The sequence below is a fragment of the Thermobia domestica genome, chromosome 15, assembly GCF_964235325.1.
Source record: "Thermobia domestica chromosome 15, izTheDome1.hap1.1, whole genome shotgun sequence".
Classification (NCBI taxonomy): Eukaryota; Metazoa; Arthropoda; class Insecta; order Zygentoma; family Lepismatidae; genus Thermobia; species Thermobia domestica.
Genome location: NC_137468.1, coordinates 11,217,787 through 11,235,421, shown reverse-complemented (window position 1 = coordinate 11,235,421; position 17,635 = coordinate 11,217,787). Strand labels below are relative to the sequence as shown.

The 17,635-nt window shown below is 36.5% G+C and overlaps 1 protein-coding gene across 1 annotated transcript in view; it reads left to right on the top strand.

The window, feature by feature from the left end:
- LOC145672014 (uncharacterized) overlaps positions 1–17,635 on the top strand; it is a 163,324-nt gene that overhangs the window by 52,145 nt on the left and 93,544 nt on the right. Inside the window, exon 8 of the mRNA XM_081741199.1 lies at positions 15,330–15,428. Within this exon, the coding sequence (XP_081597325.1) occupies positions 15,330–15,428 (99 nt within the window). The remainder of the gene's footprint in view (positions 1–15,329; positions 15,429–17,635) is intronic.

The following is a 17,635-nucleotide window of genomic DNA, read 5'->3' as shown; positions in this document are numbered from 1 at the left end:
GTTTAAATTAAATTATTGTGATTTGGTAAACGTATTCATTTTTTTTTTTTATCAAAACAATTTGAAGAAGTAGTTTTGTGTCAGAAATGGAAAGCTCTCGTGAATACTTTCGGACAATGATTTTTTATGATGTAGTTTGACACCGAAACAATGCATCTGGCGGCTTGATTTGGCTTTTGGGGATGAAGCAGCATTGAGTAGAACTGTGTACAATTGGTTTTCCGAATTGGAGCGTGATTGCAGATTTTCCAGTAATGAATTCCGTGAAGGTCATACGTAACGATGCACTCAGTGGTCGAAGTGACACGGTATGCGGTGGTATGCCATACCGCCTCTGGGTTTTCAGTGATGAAGGCACACCGCCTCTGGTTTCTCAGTGATCAAGACATACCGTCACTGGAAAGTAGATATCTTTAATAAATCCACTTTTATACATGGTAATTGACGAATAGCTTTGCGCGTGAAAAGACTTTATTTCTTATGTAGAAATAATATGTAAGTTGACAACACCGACATTTTTGTTATCTTTTTCATACCTTTTGTTTTTAAAATAAGGTGTCTTTAAAGAAGTTCATCTAATTTATATTTCGACTGCAATCTTGAATTGCTTCTTTCTTGTGTGTGTGTGTGTGTGTCTTCTTGTCTTAATGCATATAAATGTTGTATTTTGAGCATGGGACGATTTAGGAGTTGTCTGTTGTGGGAGACGAACCTTCCGTAGGTTTGGAATACTCCACAGTCGAGAGGGAGTCCGGGAGTTTTTTTCGCAGGAAAGCTAATATCTTCATTTTTTAAGCATTTTCGTGTTTAATTCTCTGTAATACAACATAAGGAGATATTTTTTAACGTTTTTTTAGAAAGTTGTGGCGAGGGATGAAAGTCTCTCCATGTTCCTCCCTCCTTTCCGTCCCCCGCTAACTATAGAGAAGCTCTCCAATGGTTTTTAGTCATTATGTGAAAAGAAATGCAATCTTTTCGGCAACCCAGATTTTCTAGGAAGAGGCCATTCTATGGTTGCTATATTACGTCTGGTATTTAATATACGTGGTTTGCTATTTTACGTGTACAATTTCATTAGCCAGGAGGGGCTGGCCTCACCCCGCCCTCCCCTTTGGGCGCCTATGATCGATAGCAAACTCGTCATTTTAATCTCAAACAAGACAGAGGTTTCGATTCAGAAGAAAATGCTATAGAAGAAACCCACAAGACGCTCACTTTATCATTATTTTCTCCTACTTACATATTAGAAAAATTAACGGCACATGGGGGATATGGAACTGCTTCATATATTTTCGATCTGTGGAATAAGATGAAGTGGTCAGTCCTACGCTCGACTACTTTTATCTTCCAAAGTGCCTACAAGTATAAAGGACACTTTTGGTACTCAATTTGATTGTAGGTTAAGCACCAGAGAAGAGACCACTGAAGAAAATTATCAAGTGTTCTGAGAGGGACTTTGTGACACGAAGTTTTATGCGCATTAAGACAAGCTCACTGAGTTTCTTTTGCTACGGGATAATCCCGATGTTTAATATTCTGTTCTTTGCAAGAGACTTACCCGAATTTCTTGTTATATGGGCAGCCTCGACTCAACTTGAGTTGTTCCTTGCGTAAGTCTTGTCGGCTCAGTTCTGTTTCAGCACCAAGTGTGAGAGTAAGACCAGTTAGTAGTTACCTGATTTTGTGTTGAAGATACGGTACCACACTTGTCAAGAAAGGAAGCATCTGGAGATTTATATGCTATTACAATGTTGATCATTTCATTATTCTGAAAATTCCTGATAATATATAAGAAGTGTATCCAAAAGTATCAGCCTCTTCAGTATCGATATCAGATATCGATGAAAATGTGATATCGGTATATCCCCAGTCATACGCCCATGTTTGTTGGGACCAGTAATGTTGATGCTGTGTGTAAAGTGATTGAGAGATATCAGATGTGACATACCATGAGATTCAGATATCCTTGAACATTGACATGAAAGTAATACATACAATTTTGCATGGTCATCTGAACATATGGACAATTTCAAGCCGTTGGATGCCACATAACTTGAACAAAGCTCAAAAACAGGCTCCTGTCTATTGGTCATCAGAAATACTGGGTCGCGATGGCTCAGTGGTAGGGCTTTTACCTCTGGTGCATGGGGTCCTTGGTTCGATCCCAGCTCGCGCCAACGGAACTTTGTGGTGGACAAACACCTTGTGCTTGGGTTTTCTCGGAGTCTCCCGTTTCCTCCCACTTCCTTCATTCCACCATTTCAGTCACTTCTCATCCCCGTTTCCTGTAGCCTAGCCGGTATAAGTGTGGGACGTAAAACTTAAAAATTTCATTCATTTCATTTTTACTACAGAAATACTCAAATAATTCAACTGAGATAAGTTAAATTTCATGTACTACATTGTTCTACGGACGAAACTTGGATCTATTCATATGAACCCGAAGGGAAAATGCAGTCCGCTGTTTGGATGTTCGGAAGTGAGCCGAAACCAAGAAAAGTTATTCATTTGAAGAGTGTTGCCAAGCAAATGATTGCTTTTTTTCTTCGATTATACCGATGTGGCAACTATAGCTTTAGGAAATCGAAGGACTGTAAATGATGAGTGCTTTTTGTTTTCAGAGGTCATCAATGAATTGTGTAAAACAAACCTAAATCGTCGCATTATTCTTCACCACAACACCAGTTCCAACTCAGCACACCAAACTGTTGATTTTTTGTGCCTATGAAAATGTCGAATTAATGACTGTCCGTATTCACTTAATTTAACAGCTTATAACATCTTTTGGTTTCCACATGTAAAAAGTAAGATGAGAAGTGAGTATTTGTTGATGTATTCCGAACAGCGTTTTCTGAGGTACTTCTTCAAACTGCTATGAATATTAAAGGAATAGGTGTAAACGAACAATCAAAGATACTGTCATTTAAACATATAAAGTCTACTTTTCCGAATTTTATAATAGCAGAACATTGGTGCTACTGTTAGTGTGGTTTGCAGAAACATACAGTGGTCCTGGTACTAACACAATTGTCCATATAGTTTCATGCTTTTACCATATGTTTCAGTTACTCTACAATTTGCCTTCACGTATTCTCAGTGAATGTTTAATGAGGGAATCATGAATGGGAATTGGAGATTTCAAGATTGGATTGCAGATCATTAACAAGATCGGGAGTAGTAGTGGCCCCCGTATGCGCGAATGACTCATCCTCACTCTCTTTTACGACCAGGATTTTTGAACTTCGTTCCCTTTTACGGCTAAGATGAATGCTTTGGTACCTCGATTCTGATTGGCTGAGAGAAGTCACGTGACGTTAGGCCCCGCCCACGCGGGAAATTCAAATTTTCCAGGTCACGTGGTATGACGTCATGAGTCACCCTGCGGGGAAATCCCTCATTCTCTTTTATGACCGGGATTTTTGAAATTTGTTCCCTTTTACGGGTAAGATGAGTGTTTATGATTGGTTGACAAATGTCACATGATCTTAGACCCTGCGATATTTGAAATTCGTTCCCTTTTACGGGTAAGATGAGTGTTTATGATTGGCTGATAGAGGTCACGTGATCTTAGGCCCTGGGATTTTTAAAATTCGTTCCCTTTTACGGGTAAGATGAATCCTTTGGTACCCCAATGATAGAGGTCACGTGATCTTAAGCCCTGGGATTTTTAAAATTCGTTCCCTTTTTATGAGTAAGATGAGTCCTTTGGTACCTCGATGCTGATTGGCCGACAGAGGTCACATGCTCTTAGACCCGCCACACACCCCATGAGTGAAATATAGAGCGATATGTCGGTGATCCTGTATTTTAGAATTTTGTTCCCTGTTATGGTTATCCTTAAAGTTCCCATGGAGGGCTCAACCTCCTCCTTAAATAACCCTTTTTTTTGGTATCATGATATTGTACAGAAGTTTACCTTAAATATTATCGTTCTCTTTGACAGATAAGATGATTCTTACCTTGATGGAGATCCTGTCCTTGAATTAGTAGCCTATGTCTCTGGAAGTAACAATGGTGAAAGAGAGGTGTCGCTTGTAGATTTCTTATAACACATTGTTGTGAGTTTAAGCGTTTTTTTAAACGCTCAGTAAGCGCTTCATTAATGGAAACAGTGTTGCCAGATTTTTTTCTACCTAAACTGCTCCGATTCTTTTCGAAACGGTTCCGCAGAGTACAAGAAATTTTAAACTAAAAAATTTTTCGAACTAAAAAATTTTAAACAAAAATTTTAAACAAAAAATTTTCGAACTAAAAAATTTTGAAACAAAAATTTCAAAAAAATTCGAACTAAAAAATTTAAACTAAAAACTTTCGAACTAAATTTTCAAATCAAAAAATTTTCGAACAAAACATTTTCGAACCCAAAAAAAATTCGAACTAAAAAAAATTAAAAATTTTTCGAAAAATATTTTAAACTGAAAACTTTCGAACTAAATTTTCAAATCAAAATTTTTCGAACTAAAAATTTTAAAAAAAATTCGAACCAATTTTAAAAACAAGTTTCGAACTAAGGATGTAAACCACATTTGAAAATTTTAAAAAAAATTTCGAACCAATTTTTAAAAACAAGTTTCGAACTAAGGATGTAAACCGCATTTGAAAATTTTCAAATTAAAAATTTTTCGAACTAAATTAAAAATCAAATTTTGGACACTAAAAAAATCTTTAATTATTTTTCGAACAAATCATGTAAACCAAATCTTGAATATATTTTCCACCTTAAATTTTCAAGATTACCATTTATTTGAAAACAAGTGTTCAGGGTTTCAAGAAATAATAAAACATATTTTTTTCAACTTGTTGTATTTAACGAAAAGTATGTGCTCTTCCTATACATGTTTATTAACATAATAAATACAGGATCTAATTAATGAATATGTTGGACGCGTCATCATCTTCGAATCTTGTAGCCGTATCCTGTAAAGAAAAAGAAGAAACGACGGATTACTTTAAGAATTTCTTTTTTCTGAAACAATAAAAATGAGTCAATATTGATAAGAGAGAAATAAAACTTACTCGTAAATGATGGATGTGCTTAGGCTCATCTTCCCCCTCCTCGGGTACATTTCATCCACTGATGGTGGTTTACGAACTTTTTTCTGGGTACTGCATTTTTTCTAGGTGTTGCTCCTTTATGGTCAAGGTTCCTCCTTCGGTACGAGATGACTGCATTTCTTCCACTGATGGTTGTGTTGATGGTTTATGAACTCTTGTGGGTACTTCATTTTCTTCTTGGTGTTGGTTTTGTGATTAAGGAGTGGAAAAAAAGGAAAAGGAAAAAAAGAAATGGCGGCCTTATTGGGTATTTACAGTTTTTTCTTCTTCATCTTCTTTTTCCAGTTCCATCTTCTGTTTTTTAACGTACCCGTACGGAACCGTATCATAAGAATTGATTTCTTTAAATCGACGTTTTGTGTACTGGATACTGTACATTTTTTCTTCCTTTCGTGTGACGATGGTATGGTCTTTGGTCCTGCATATCTTATGGGGGATAGTGATGGTGACTTGTCCACGGCATTGATTTGTAATCATTTCTTTTAGCGTATTGAAATTTAATTGTTGTCCTGCATTGTAATTTAATGTAAATCCTCTAATTTTGCATATGTAACTGGTGACGTTGGTATCCGGATTGTATATTTCTAGGCTGTAATTTTTTGGTCCTCCACTGACAAATGTCTTGATGTATGCTCGTGGTCCATAAGATTCCATCTCGTCCGATAAGCATCCCAAGTACGTTGAAGGTTCAATGGTTGGCTCCCCGGGCTTCTCCGTAAATATTACAGAATCCGTGTCGAAATATAAAACACGTTCCTGCAACATTTCCAGGTACTTGTACAGTTCCAGACGTGCCTGACATGTTGTAAATGCACCTAACACGACATTGGTGTTTCGGTTTTGAACAGGCACATGTTCATTGTACTCCCAGAACGCATACAACATCGTATCATTGATGGGTACAATTTGATGGAGTTTAATGTCGGGGGAAGTGAGTTTTTCATAAAATTCTTCCGGCCGATCAATAATTGTGGTCTGGCTAAAGTTTGATCTTTGGCAAAGCTTTCCCCATAATGAGTTAACACAAAGCTTAGATAAGCTTCTTCGTGCAGGGTTATTTTCAATTTTGGACCGATCCAATGCAATACCTTCACGCTCCAGGACGGTTTGTATGAATTTTGATTTGTCTTCTTCGGTCACACAGGAACTAGGCCAGCCAGACGCTTCCATTTTCGATTTCAAAAACGTATTGATATATTCCGTGAACAAGCCACCTGTTTTCGTGATGGGATCATATTGTTCAATGTCATAGTCCCAAATTTCAAAAATTTCCACTGGTTGATATCCTAATTCTAATGCTTTCTGGATTTCATATGATACCCATGTTCCAGTGAGGCACCGCTCCTGGTCGTTGTGCGTACACGTTGCTGTAGGGTCTGGGTTCATTTCTTCGGCACACGCAGCACACAGTGGAAAGAGTAGTTTCTTGTTACATCGGTAAGGCAGGAGACCATGATAAAGATGGCGACTTGGTAATATCGTCATTTTGATTAGACCATTGACTTTATTTATTGGTGGTATATTTTCATCACCCTGTAGATAAATTCGTGGATGGCCTACAGGGTATTTAGCACACTTATTTACATAGGGATAAAGCGAGACAATATCGAAATATTTTATTACTTCCCCCGCTTTTTCGTCGACTTGGTGGTACAATTTCACGCAATTGGTCCTTCCTCCAAAAAAACTATCTCTTGGATTTAATGGTCTGCGGTTCATGTACGGGTGATTCTTCAGATACGTCGCCATTGCAGGATTTTGTTTTAAGAACTGATTAAATTCGCACTCCCACATTTCATGTACAATGTACCCCAATTCACGCAGTCTTGCATTTTTGCGTTGCGTTCGTTCATAACGGAATTCCATGGTGTCTTCTGGATTGCTGTAGATGGGCTGATTACGGCCTGTAGTAAAACATACTTTACACCCGTGGTAAAAACAGCCGGCATGCTCGTAGACGTGCTCCTCTAACGTCTCAGGATCTTGGTAGTAACCATCAACATGGAATCCCGCAATAAACACTTCTTTTTGTCGGGCCGCATGTAAGATTTGTTTTTCTTCGGTTTTTTCAATGTAGGCCAGCCATTGCATTGCAGCGATCGATTGGGTACTTCTCCATCGATAGCCATGTGCCGGTAGAATTCCAATAGTATTAGGTTTAAGGAAATTCCGGCGGAATACTAAATTAGAAGCACTGGCAATCGTGATCGTCTCCAAGAAGGGATTCACTTTGGTTTCTGTTTCAAATGACGTCATAAACGAAACGCATGCTTGTCGCAGTACATTGACATCTTGAATACAATACTTGAGAATTTCTTTCTGGAAATCAAACGTATCATTACGATGATCGTTGTACCACTGCATGAACTTGTTTCTGTCTTCGACAGCCATTTCATCTGCACCATAATACTTTGTTTCTGGAAGTGGTCCAATATACGATTGATTCTCCTTGGTGTTGAAGAAATGCGGGAAGTAGCCTTTGGTTGCGGGTAAATTGAACGCTTTTGACAATTTACTTAATGCCATAGGTAGGAAGTTCAACGAGTCAATGAACGTCAGATTATTCAACGTTAAACTCAGTATCTTGGTCCCATTTAATATGACGTCAGGTCTCCATTGGCATTGTTCGACCATGGTCTTTAGGATAAAATGTCCATCGTATCCCTTAGCGTTGTGCGCGACACAGAAAATCCTATTTATATTGGGACGACGTTCCCGCAAGTACTGGAGAAAATCATAAACTGGATCCTCTCCTTGGAAAATATGCTGGCGCTGACCACACGTACTGCAAGACTGCTGGATATTATTGTTTTCAACACATGCATAACATACTTGTTCTGCAACCAATAAATTTGGAATGTGTACATACGTATTATCGCCAATATTCGTGTCCTGCATAGATTCTATATCATAGAATATCAACAAGGCTTTCTTTGCGTGCATGAGTGAAGGAACACCAGGTTTCAAGCATTGGCGATCGGGAAGCATAAAACATTGATGGGATCCTGGAACAATCTTCTTACAAACATTGCAAAAGATCTCATTGCAATCATGATGTCGTTGTCCAGTATGCACAAAAGAATATACTCTGTAACATCTAGTACATTGCTTCACCATTTTGCATATAGGTTCCCCTTGATGATATACAATATTACGATGATTATTAAAACATTCTTCCCCATAAAATTGACGATTGCAGTCGTTACACAGCACTAGCGTTTGGTTCTTGTCGCATAGAGGTCTCTGTAGACATTTGGAGCACGTTACAGGACAATTTTTTACATGTCTGTTACGATGATCATACTTTTTATGGCACGCTTCACAGTAGAACTTGGTTGCAAAACAAGCAGTTAAAGATTGGATGATGTCAAAATGGCCAGCCAAACAAATCAAATTTATGGGAGTGCGATTTTCATCATTCGGTCCCTCGTACATGATGTCACGGCCTGTGAAACTGGTATACACAGTAATTTTATATTCTTTAAGGTATGCCTGGAATTGTCGTATTTCATTTACACTGGCACCATGATCCAAATTCACTCCTGCATTTGCACATAACGCATTCACTTCATCGTCCACAACACATTTCGATTGGCGTTGATATTGCCAATAACGTTGCATATCTACATTCTTGTATGCCTTCAGACCAATAGCAATAACAAGGGCGTACGCCAAGCACCTTGAATCTTGATTTTGTACACGTACAATCCCTTTTTTGCAACGTAACAATTCTTCATTTTGAAGTATTCCTTGCCGCAAACCGCCATAGCCACGTGGAATATCCACACGATGAAAATGAACCGTGAATGGCTCGTGCAGGAGAAATGCATTGTTACTTTGTAACACTCTTTCGAACGAGGCCCACATCGTTTCCAGTGTCAAGTTTCGCGCTTGGCGAAAACTCACCCAAAACGGTTTATTCGTATTCCGTGGCGATATTACCGATAAACCAACCATCGCCTCATCGTCGACATTGGCTAACAAATGGTCTAGCATTGCTTGGAAACTATTATGTACATACTGTATGATATCGGTTCCTACGGGCGGTGCATTAAATTGAATTTCGAGCATTCTGCCCTCGATGTTAAATCGTCTATAATGACGAGTGATTTCATTGCGAACAATAAAACCCGATTCGGCCATATTAATAAAAGGAGAAAACAAACAAACAGGTACGGTAAAACAAATATGTAATGTGGGGAAAAAAGGAATTGAGCAGCGTGAATTTACTACAAAAGAAAAGAAGAAAGAAAAATCTTAATCACCTGATAACATTCATGATAAATTCTTAACTAAGCAATTCATGTAAAGGTCCTGAGTTTGATTCCCTGGCGGTGACGTTCAGAATCTCATTATGAAAGCACGTGTACTAGAAATCAAAGTTTTTTTTTAAATAATTATGTTACTGAAATGAGTGTTTTATTGTCGTCAAACTCGAGAGCACTACATCTGCATGTAACTGACCTACGATTCTATAGTGATAAAAAGAATGCATGAAATGAATGAATGTTTCATCAGTGCTGAGATGTGATAAAGTACGCGTCAGCATTTTCCCCACTCACAACGACCTTTAAATGATGCGTTTGCAAGTTAAATGTGATGCATACAGAGAAAGATTGAAAGAGAGAGAGAGAGAGAAAAAAAGAAAACTAAACGTACATTTTCACGCTTTCTACGTCAGAGATCAACATCAACATCTCAAAGTTACACACATTAATCCAGGATTACATTCAAAACATTTCTGACAATACACATACGTAATTGTCGAAACAAAATCTGTATAGTGTATTTTTTTATTATTATTATTGTGACTATGCGGTTAGCGTACATGGTTCGGACGTGGAAGGCCCTGGTTCAAGCCTCGGTGGGTTTGCTTTTCCACGTCGGGGCATGTCAAGCCTATTCTGAAATTTAATATTCTCACGCGTTATCATACATTCTTTTCAAAACTAAGCTAAATGGTTGACGTGCACACCTCATAATACATAAACGTACATAAATCGTCTATAATGACGAGTGATTTCATTGCGAACAGTAAAACCGATTGGACCATGATTAAAAAATGAAAACAAACAAACAGGTACGGTAAAACAAATATGTAATGGGAAAAAAAGGAATTGAGCAGCGTGAATTTGAGTTGATTTTTTGATTTTTTAGTTTAGCGTCCCTTTCAGCAGCGAGGCTATATGAGACGTGGACCTACTGATTAACGTGGAATCCGAACCACATGAGCTCCCCGCCGGGAATCGAACCCTGGTCTCCCACGCCAAAGGCGCGTATGCTAACCGCTTAGTTCGGGAAATCATAACATTCATGATAAATAATTAACTAAGCAATTCATGTAAAGGTCCTGAGTTTGATTCCCCTGGCGGTGACGTTCAGAATCTCATTATGAAAGCACGTGTACTAAAAATCAAAGTTTTTTTAAATAATTATGTTACTGAAATGAGTGTTTTATTGTCGTCAAACTCGAAACAATTACATCAGCATGTAACTGACCTACGATTCTATAGTGATAAAAAGAATGCATGAATGAATGTTTCAACAGTACTGAGATGTGACAAAGTACGCGTAAGCATTTTTTTTCTACTCACAACGACCTTTAAATGATGCGTTTGCAAGTTGAAGAGATTCACCGACCATTAACGTTACACATACGTAATTGTCAAAACAAAATCTGTATAGCGTAAATCTTTTTAATCACATATTCATGCTCTCTTTTTTATTTAAGCGGTTAGCGTACATGCTTCTAACGTGGAAGGTCCTGGTTCAATCCTCGGTGGGTTTGCTTTCCCACATCGGAGCGTAGTCAAGCCTTTTTTGAAATTTAATATTCTCATGCGTTATCATACATTCTTTTCAAAACTAAGCTAAATGGTTGACGTACACACCTCTGGCCTTGGTTCAATCCCGGGCGGTTGCTCGAATATCACGTTAAGCTGAAGGGACGCTAATGCTTTCAAAGGGAATCGAACCATATTATTCTCAGGCATAGTTTCTGAAATTTTGTAATGCATTCTTTTCAAAACTAAGCGCACACATTTTTCTGGCCATGGTTCAATTCCCGACGGGTGCTCGCTGAAGGGACGCTAAACCATATCGTTTATCGTGCTTACTTTTAATGTGTGGAGGTTCCTGATTCGTACTCCCACTTTCCCATTCCACTAATTTCTTCATAGTCTAAATATTTCGTACTAAAAGTAAAACAGTGTATGAGTGATCCACCCCCACAAATATAAAATAAAAATGATTTTCGAATCTTGGGTGACAAATAAAATCTCACTGAACTTACCTCAATTCAATGAACAAAAAGTCGGTGTAGTAAAGCTTCTTAAATGAAGACACTTTTCAAGAACAGATCTTCTTCACACGATAGTTGAGAGCGATGTAGGATTTGAAAAATGAAATTTAGATTTTTATTTAGGTCGTTGTGAAAACGACGTCACCGTCAGCCAATCAGAAACGAGGAAATTTATAAAATGACATCACAACGAACCAATCAAAACGCTCGCTGCTTTTCGTCATGAATCACGAACCAAAACGATGTGTAACAATCGATCGTGACGTCATTCACGTTTCTCAATAGTTACAACATCTAGTATCACAGTTCTGATCCCAAATGCTTTCTGTCAGGATCATGTCACTACTTGTCGTAACTGTGACGACATTTCATTTTCCTCATATTCCATACGAGAATGTCAATGTTTGCTTTTTCCATGAATCATGCTGACACGTTCGTAGTAAAACTAAAGTAATGCGATTCGCTGACGTTTGCATTTTTTCAATCATATGTACTTCTATGTCGTCACACAAAGAAGTCTATCAGCATTTTATTTTAATCCACGTTACACTGTCAGATTTATTTTCTTAAAGTATAAGTGTATCCTTTTCAAGAACCATGGTTCGAAACCCACCAAGCACGATTAAAACCGAATTCATTCATAGCTAAGCGGTTAGGATACACATCTTTGGTTTGAAAGACCTGAGTTCGATTCCTGGAGAAACATTTCTTAGGATTTTTCTAAAACTTGGTTTCAATTTCTAGTTCGAAAATTTTAAAAGTTTAGTTCGATAAAAAGTTTGATTTGAGAAGTGTTACACTGTCAGATTTATTTTCTTAAAGTATATGTGTATCCTTTTCAAGGACCATGGTTCGAAACCCACCAAGATCGATTAAAACCGAATTCATTTAAGCGGTTAGCATACACATCTTTGGTTTGAAAGACCTGAGTTCGATTCCTGGAGAAACATTTCTTAGGATTTTTTCTTAAACTTGGTTTCAATTTCTAGTTCGAAAATTTTAAAAGTTTAGTTCGATAAAAAGTTTGATTTGAGAAGCGTTACACTGTCAGATTTATTTTCTTAAAGTATATGTGTATCCTTTTCAAGGACCATGGTTCGAAACCCACCAAGATCGATTAAAACCGAATTCATTTAAGCGGTTAGCATACACATCTTTGGTTTGAAAGACCTGAGTTCGATTCCTGAAAATAACATTTCTTAGGATTTTTTCTTAAACTTGGTTTAAATTTCTAGTTCGAAAATTTTAAAAGTTTAGTTCGATAAAAAGTTTGATTTGAAAATTTTTAGATGTGATTTACATCTTTAGTTCGAAACTTTTGTTTTTAAAAATGTTTTAGTTCGACAAAATTTTGTTTCAATTTTTTTAGTTCGAAATTTTTTTTGGGTTCGAAAATTTTTTGTTTGAAACTTTTTTTGTTTCAAAATTTTTTTAGTTCGAAATTTTTTTTGGGTTCGAAAATTTTTTGTTTGAAAACTTTTTGTTTCAAAATTTTTTTGTTTAAAATTTTTTTTAGTTACAAAATTTTTTTAGTTCGAAAAATTTTTTAGTTTAAAATTTCTTGTACTCTGCGGAACCGTTTCGAAAAGAATCGGAGCAGTTTAGGTAGAAAAAAATCTGGCAACGCTGTTTCCATAATTGAAGCGCTTACTGAGCGTTTAAAAAAACGCTTAAACTCACAACAATGTGTTATAAGAAATCTACAAGCGACACCTCTCTTTCACCATTGTTACTTCCAGAGACATAGACTACTAATTCAAGGACAGGATCTCCATCAAGGTAAGAATCATCTTATCTGTCAAAGAGAACGATAATATTTAAGGTAAACTTCTGTACAATATCATGATACCAAAAAAAAGGGTTATTTAAGGAGGAGGTTGAGCCCTCCATGGGAACTTTAAGGATAACCATAACAGGGAACAAAATTCTAAAATACAGGATCACCGACATATCGCTCTATATTTCACTCATGGGGTGTGTGGCGGGTCTAAGAGCATGTGACCTCTGTCGGCCAATCAGCATCGAGGTACCAAAGGACTCATCTTACTCATAAAAAGGGAACGAATTTTAAAAATCCCAGGGCTTAAGATCACGTGACCTCTATCATTGGGGTACCAAAGGATTCATCTTACCCGTAAAAGGGAACGAATTTTAAAAATCCCAGGGCCTAAGATCACGTGACCTCTATCAGCCAATCATAAACACTCATCTTACCCGTAAAAGGGAACGAATTTCAAATATCGCAGGGTCTAAGATCATGTGACATTTGTCAACCAATCATAAACACTCATCTTACCCGTAAAAGGGAACAAATTTCAAAAATCCCGGTCATAAAAGAGAATGAGGGATTTCCCCGCAGGGTGCCTCATGACGTCATACCACGTGACCTGGAAAATTTGAATTTCCCGCGTGGGCGGGGCCTAACGTCACGTGACTTCTCTCAGCCAATCAGAATCGAGGTACCAAAGCATTCATCTTAGCCGTAAAAGGGAACGAAGTTCAAAAATCCTGGTCGTAAAAGAGAGTGAGGATGAGTCATTCGCGCATACGGGGGCCACTACTACTATCGGGTATGCAGATGATATGGTTATTGTAGCTAGAACCGAAGAAGGACTACAAGAGATGATTGACAAAATAGTTGACACTGGTAAACTATATGGAATGGAAATCAACGTGGAAAAATTGAACGTCATAAGAATATCTCGCGGAAATGCGCCCTTACGGGTCAGAGTAGAACAAAGAGTACTTGAAGAGGTCGATAATTTCAAATATGGGGAGTATTTTGACGAGAGATGCTTACTGCACCAAACAGATCAGATCTAGAATTGTCATAGCCAAAGGAGCGCTCGACAAGAAAAGGTCACCCTTAGTATGCAGCCTTAATATTGGACTAAGGCAGAAATTGATCAAGTGCTATATATCGAACATTGAACTGTATGGTTCAGAGACTTGGATATTACGGAAGTTAGATAAGAAATATTTAGAGAGCTTCAGATCGTGCTGTTGGATGAAGATGGAGAAGATAAAAACGGACAGAAAGAGTAACAAACGAAGATGTTTTAAAACGGATAGAAGAGAAGAGGACGCTTCTAGCTACGATCCTTCGTAGGAAGGTCAATTGGATTGGATACATCTTGCAAGAAATTGTCTTCTTCGTGCCGCCATAGAAGGAAAGCGAGGAATAGAAAAAAGAACACAAGTGATCGATGATTTGAAAAATAGAAGAAAATATTGGGAGTTAAAAGAAGGTGAAAATCGAGAAACGTGGAAAAAACATTTCCAAACTCAAAATTAAAATCAAGAAAAAAATACTCATTAGTCCCAAGACCTACCAAGAGGCAGAGTACTTAATGATAATAATAATAATTCTCAATTGTGGAGTGAGTTTGGGAGACATGAGAGTATGTGGCTGACTGAGCCATGTGTGATTCAACAAGAGCACACGTCCTACTCCCATCTGAGGACAGTTTTCTTAGCTAAACATTTATTCATTTATTCACACGTTTCCAGCTATGAATCATATAATTTGTCTAGAGCTTTACAGTCCAAACATTCAGGATATTGATCTTCGTCAGGCAGTTTGTTTAGTAAAATATCTTTCCTTGCAGTCTTATACAGTTATCAGAGACTTAATTTATATGGAGGGCGCGGTGGCTCAGTGGTAGAGCGCTCACCTCCAGTGCTTGGGGTCCCTGGTTCGATACCAGCTCCCGCCATGTGGACTTTGCGGTGGACAAACACCGTGCTCGTGGGTTTTCTCGGGGTTCTCCCGTTTCCTTCTACTTTCTTCATTCCACCATTTCATTCATTTCTCATAATCACCGTCTCCTTTAGCCTAACCGGTATAACCGTGGGACGTAAAACTTAAAGATTTCATTTCATTTTTAATTGATATATAGTTTAAAGTAAAAAGTATGCAACACAAAGTGACATTTTTTAAAACTAAATAAGTAATATCTAATTTGCTTTACAGCTCAGGTAAATAACCCTTCAGCGGAGAACAAATCTGGAAGCAACTCAAATGAGAAACAACTACGCTATCGCTGCAAATATCACGGCGTATTAGAACAAAGTGAGTAGCATTTCATATTTTATTGTTAATAAAATTGCCTCTTAAATTTTTTAAAGCTTTTGTTAGTTTAGGAAAAAATTGAAGTGAATAAGAGAAAGCGAACCATTAACTTTAATTTCCGTGGCGAAGATATATAGTAATCAGGACGCCATCACTATGTGAACGATAAACATGGCGATCGTTTGTTAAATTGTGATTTATAAATTAAAATTTTGATTTATTGTTTAAAAGTTAAAACTTATACAAATCCATTTCTTGCAATTAAGTGAAAATCTAAAGTATAGTTTTAATGAAGGTAGCAGGTAAGATAATGAAACGACGGACAGTTCTATACGACATAAAACAAAAACTATTTTAATGACAAGCTTTTAGCTCATAAGAACGTTCGATAGAGAACGCGACATTTTTATTATTTTCGTACAATCTGTGATAGATCTAGTAAAATGTTTCAAAATGAAACTGTTGACGCATTAGAACTTTCGCTCGATATTACAACTATTTTATTTATTTGTTTTTTATTTATTTTACTTTATTTTCTCATTTTATTTATTTATTTGTCTTAGTTTAATTACATTTTTAGCTGAGATAAAACTAAAATGTAACACATGTTTAACAACATAATTAATTTTTATCTTACTACGCTCGCACGAAGAATATCATTTCTGTTGACTATAAAGTAGATAAATTAAATATGATTGTTTTCTTTGAAAATTTGTTTTGATTTTATAATAGTGCCAATATAGGTTGCTTTTCTGTTTGTTTGAACCTTCGTATATTCTTACAATGCTTTTATTAGATAACTTTTCTATTTGTTTCAGTTTTCGTATACTTACAACGCTTTTATTAGGTTACTTTTCAGTTTGTTCTTATAATGCTTTTGCTAGGTTACATTTAAGTCTATTCACACACTCGTCTTCGTAGGTTACTTCTCTGTTTGTTCGAAGCTTCTTATATTCTTACAATGCTTTTATTAGGTTACTTTTCTGTTTGTTCTTATAATGCTTTTGCTAGGTTACATTTAAGTCTATTCACACACTCGTCTTCGTAGGTTACTTCTCTGTTTGTTCGAAGCTTCTTATATTCTTACAATGCTTTTATTAGGTTACTTTTCTGTTTGTTTAAGCTGCCCTATATTCTTATACTGCTTTTATTAGGATACTTTTCTGTTTGTTCGAACCTTCATATATTCTTGCAAATCTTTTATTAGGTTACATTTTATTCGAATCGTCATATATTCTTACAACACCTTTATTAGGTTACATTTAAGTTTTTCGAACCCTCATATATTCTTACAATGCTTTTATCAGGTTATTCTCTGTTGGTTCGAGCCTTCTTATATTTCTATAATACTTTTATTAGGTTACTTTTCTGTTTCTTCAAACCTTCATATATTACAATGCTTTTATTAGGTTACATTTAAGTTTATTCGAACCTTCTTATATTTTTACAATGCTTTTATTAGGTTACTTTTCTGTTTGTTTTAACCTTCTTATATTCTGATAATGCTTTTATTGGGTTACATTTAAGTTTATTCGAACCTTCTTGCTTTATTAGGTTACTTTTCTGTTTGTTCGAACCTTCTTATATTCGTATAATGCTTTTATTAGGTTACTTTTCTGTTTGTTCGAACCTTCATATATTCTTGCAATGCTTTTATTATGTTACATTTATGTATATTCGAACCTTCTTATATTCTTACAATGCTTTTATTAGGTTACTTCTCTGTTTGTTCGAACCTTTTTATTTTCTTACAATGCTTTTATTAGCTTACGTTTCTGTTTGTTTAAACCTTCTAATATTTCGGTAATGCTTTCATTAGCTTATTTTTAGTTTGTTTGTGTCAAATCTTGCAAGTTAAATTTTAGGCACATCCATTTCAGCAATAGCTCTGAAATTTTATACAGAGTGCCTTCCACAATCAATTAAAAATATTGATTAAAAAGTAAAAAGTAAATAATAATAATAATAATCGTAAAAATGTGTAACAGTGCTTTTGTAAAATCCACTAAAGAGGAGAAGATATATTCTTTTGATGAGATGTAGTGAAAAATGTAACTATGACTAAAAGCATTTTGCACTAGCGAATCACTTTCCTAATCTTCTTAAAAACTTTGACTCTCAACGTCAGAAAGTGTGCCCAATGCTTTTAGTATTTGTCACATTCACCTTACGCAAGCAATAAATGATTTTTCTTGCTTTTAGTACAC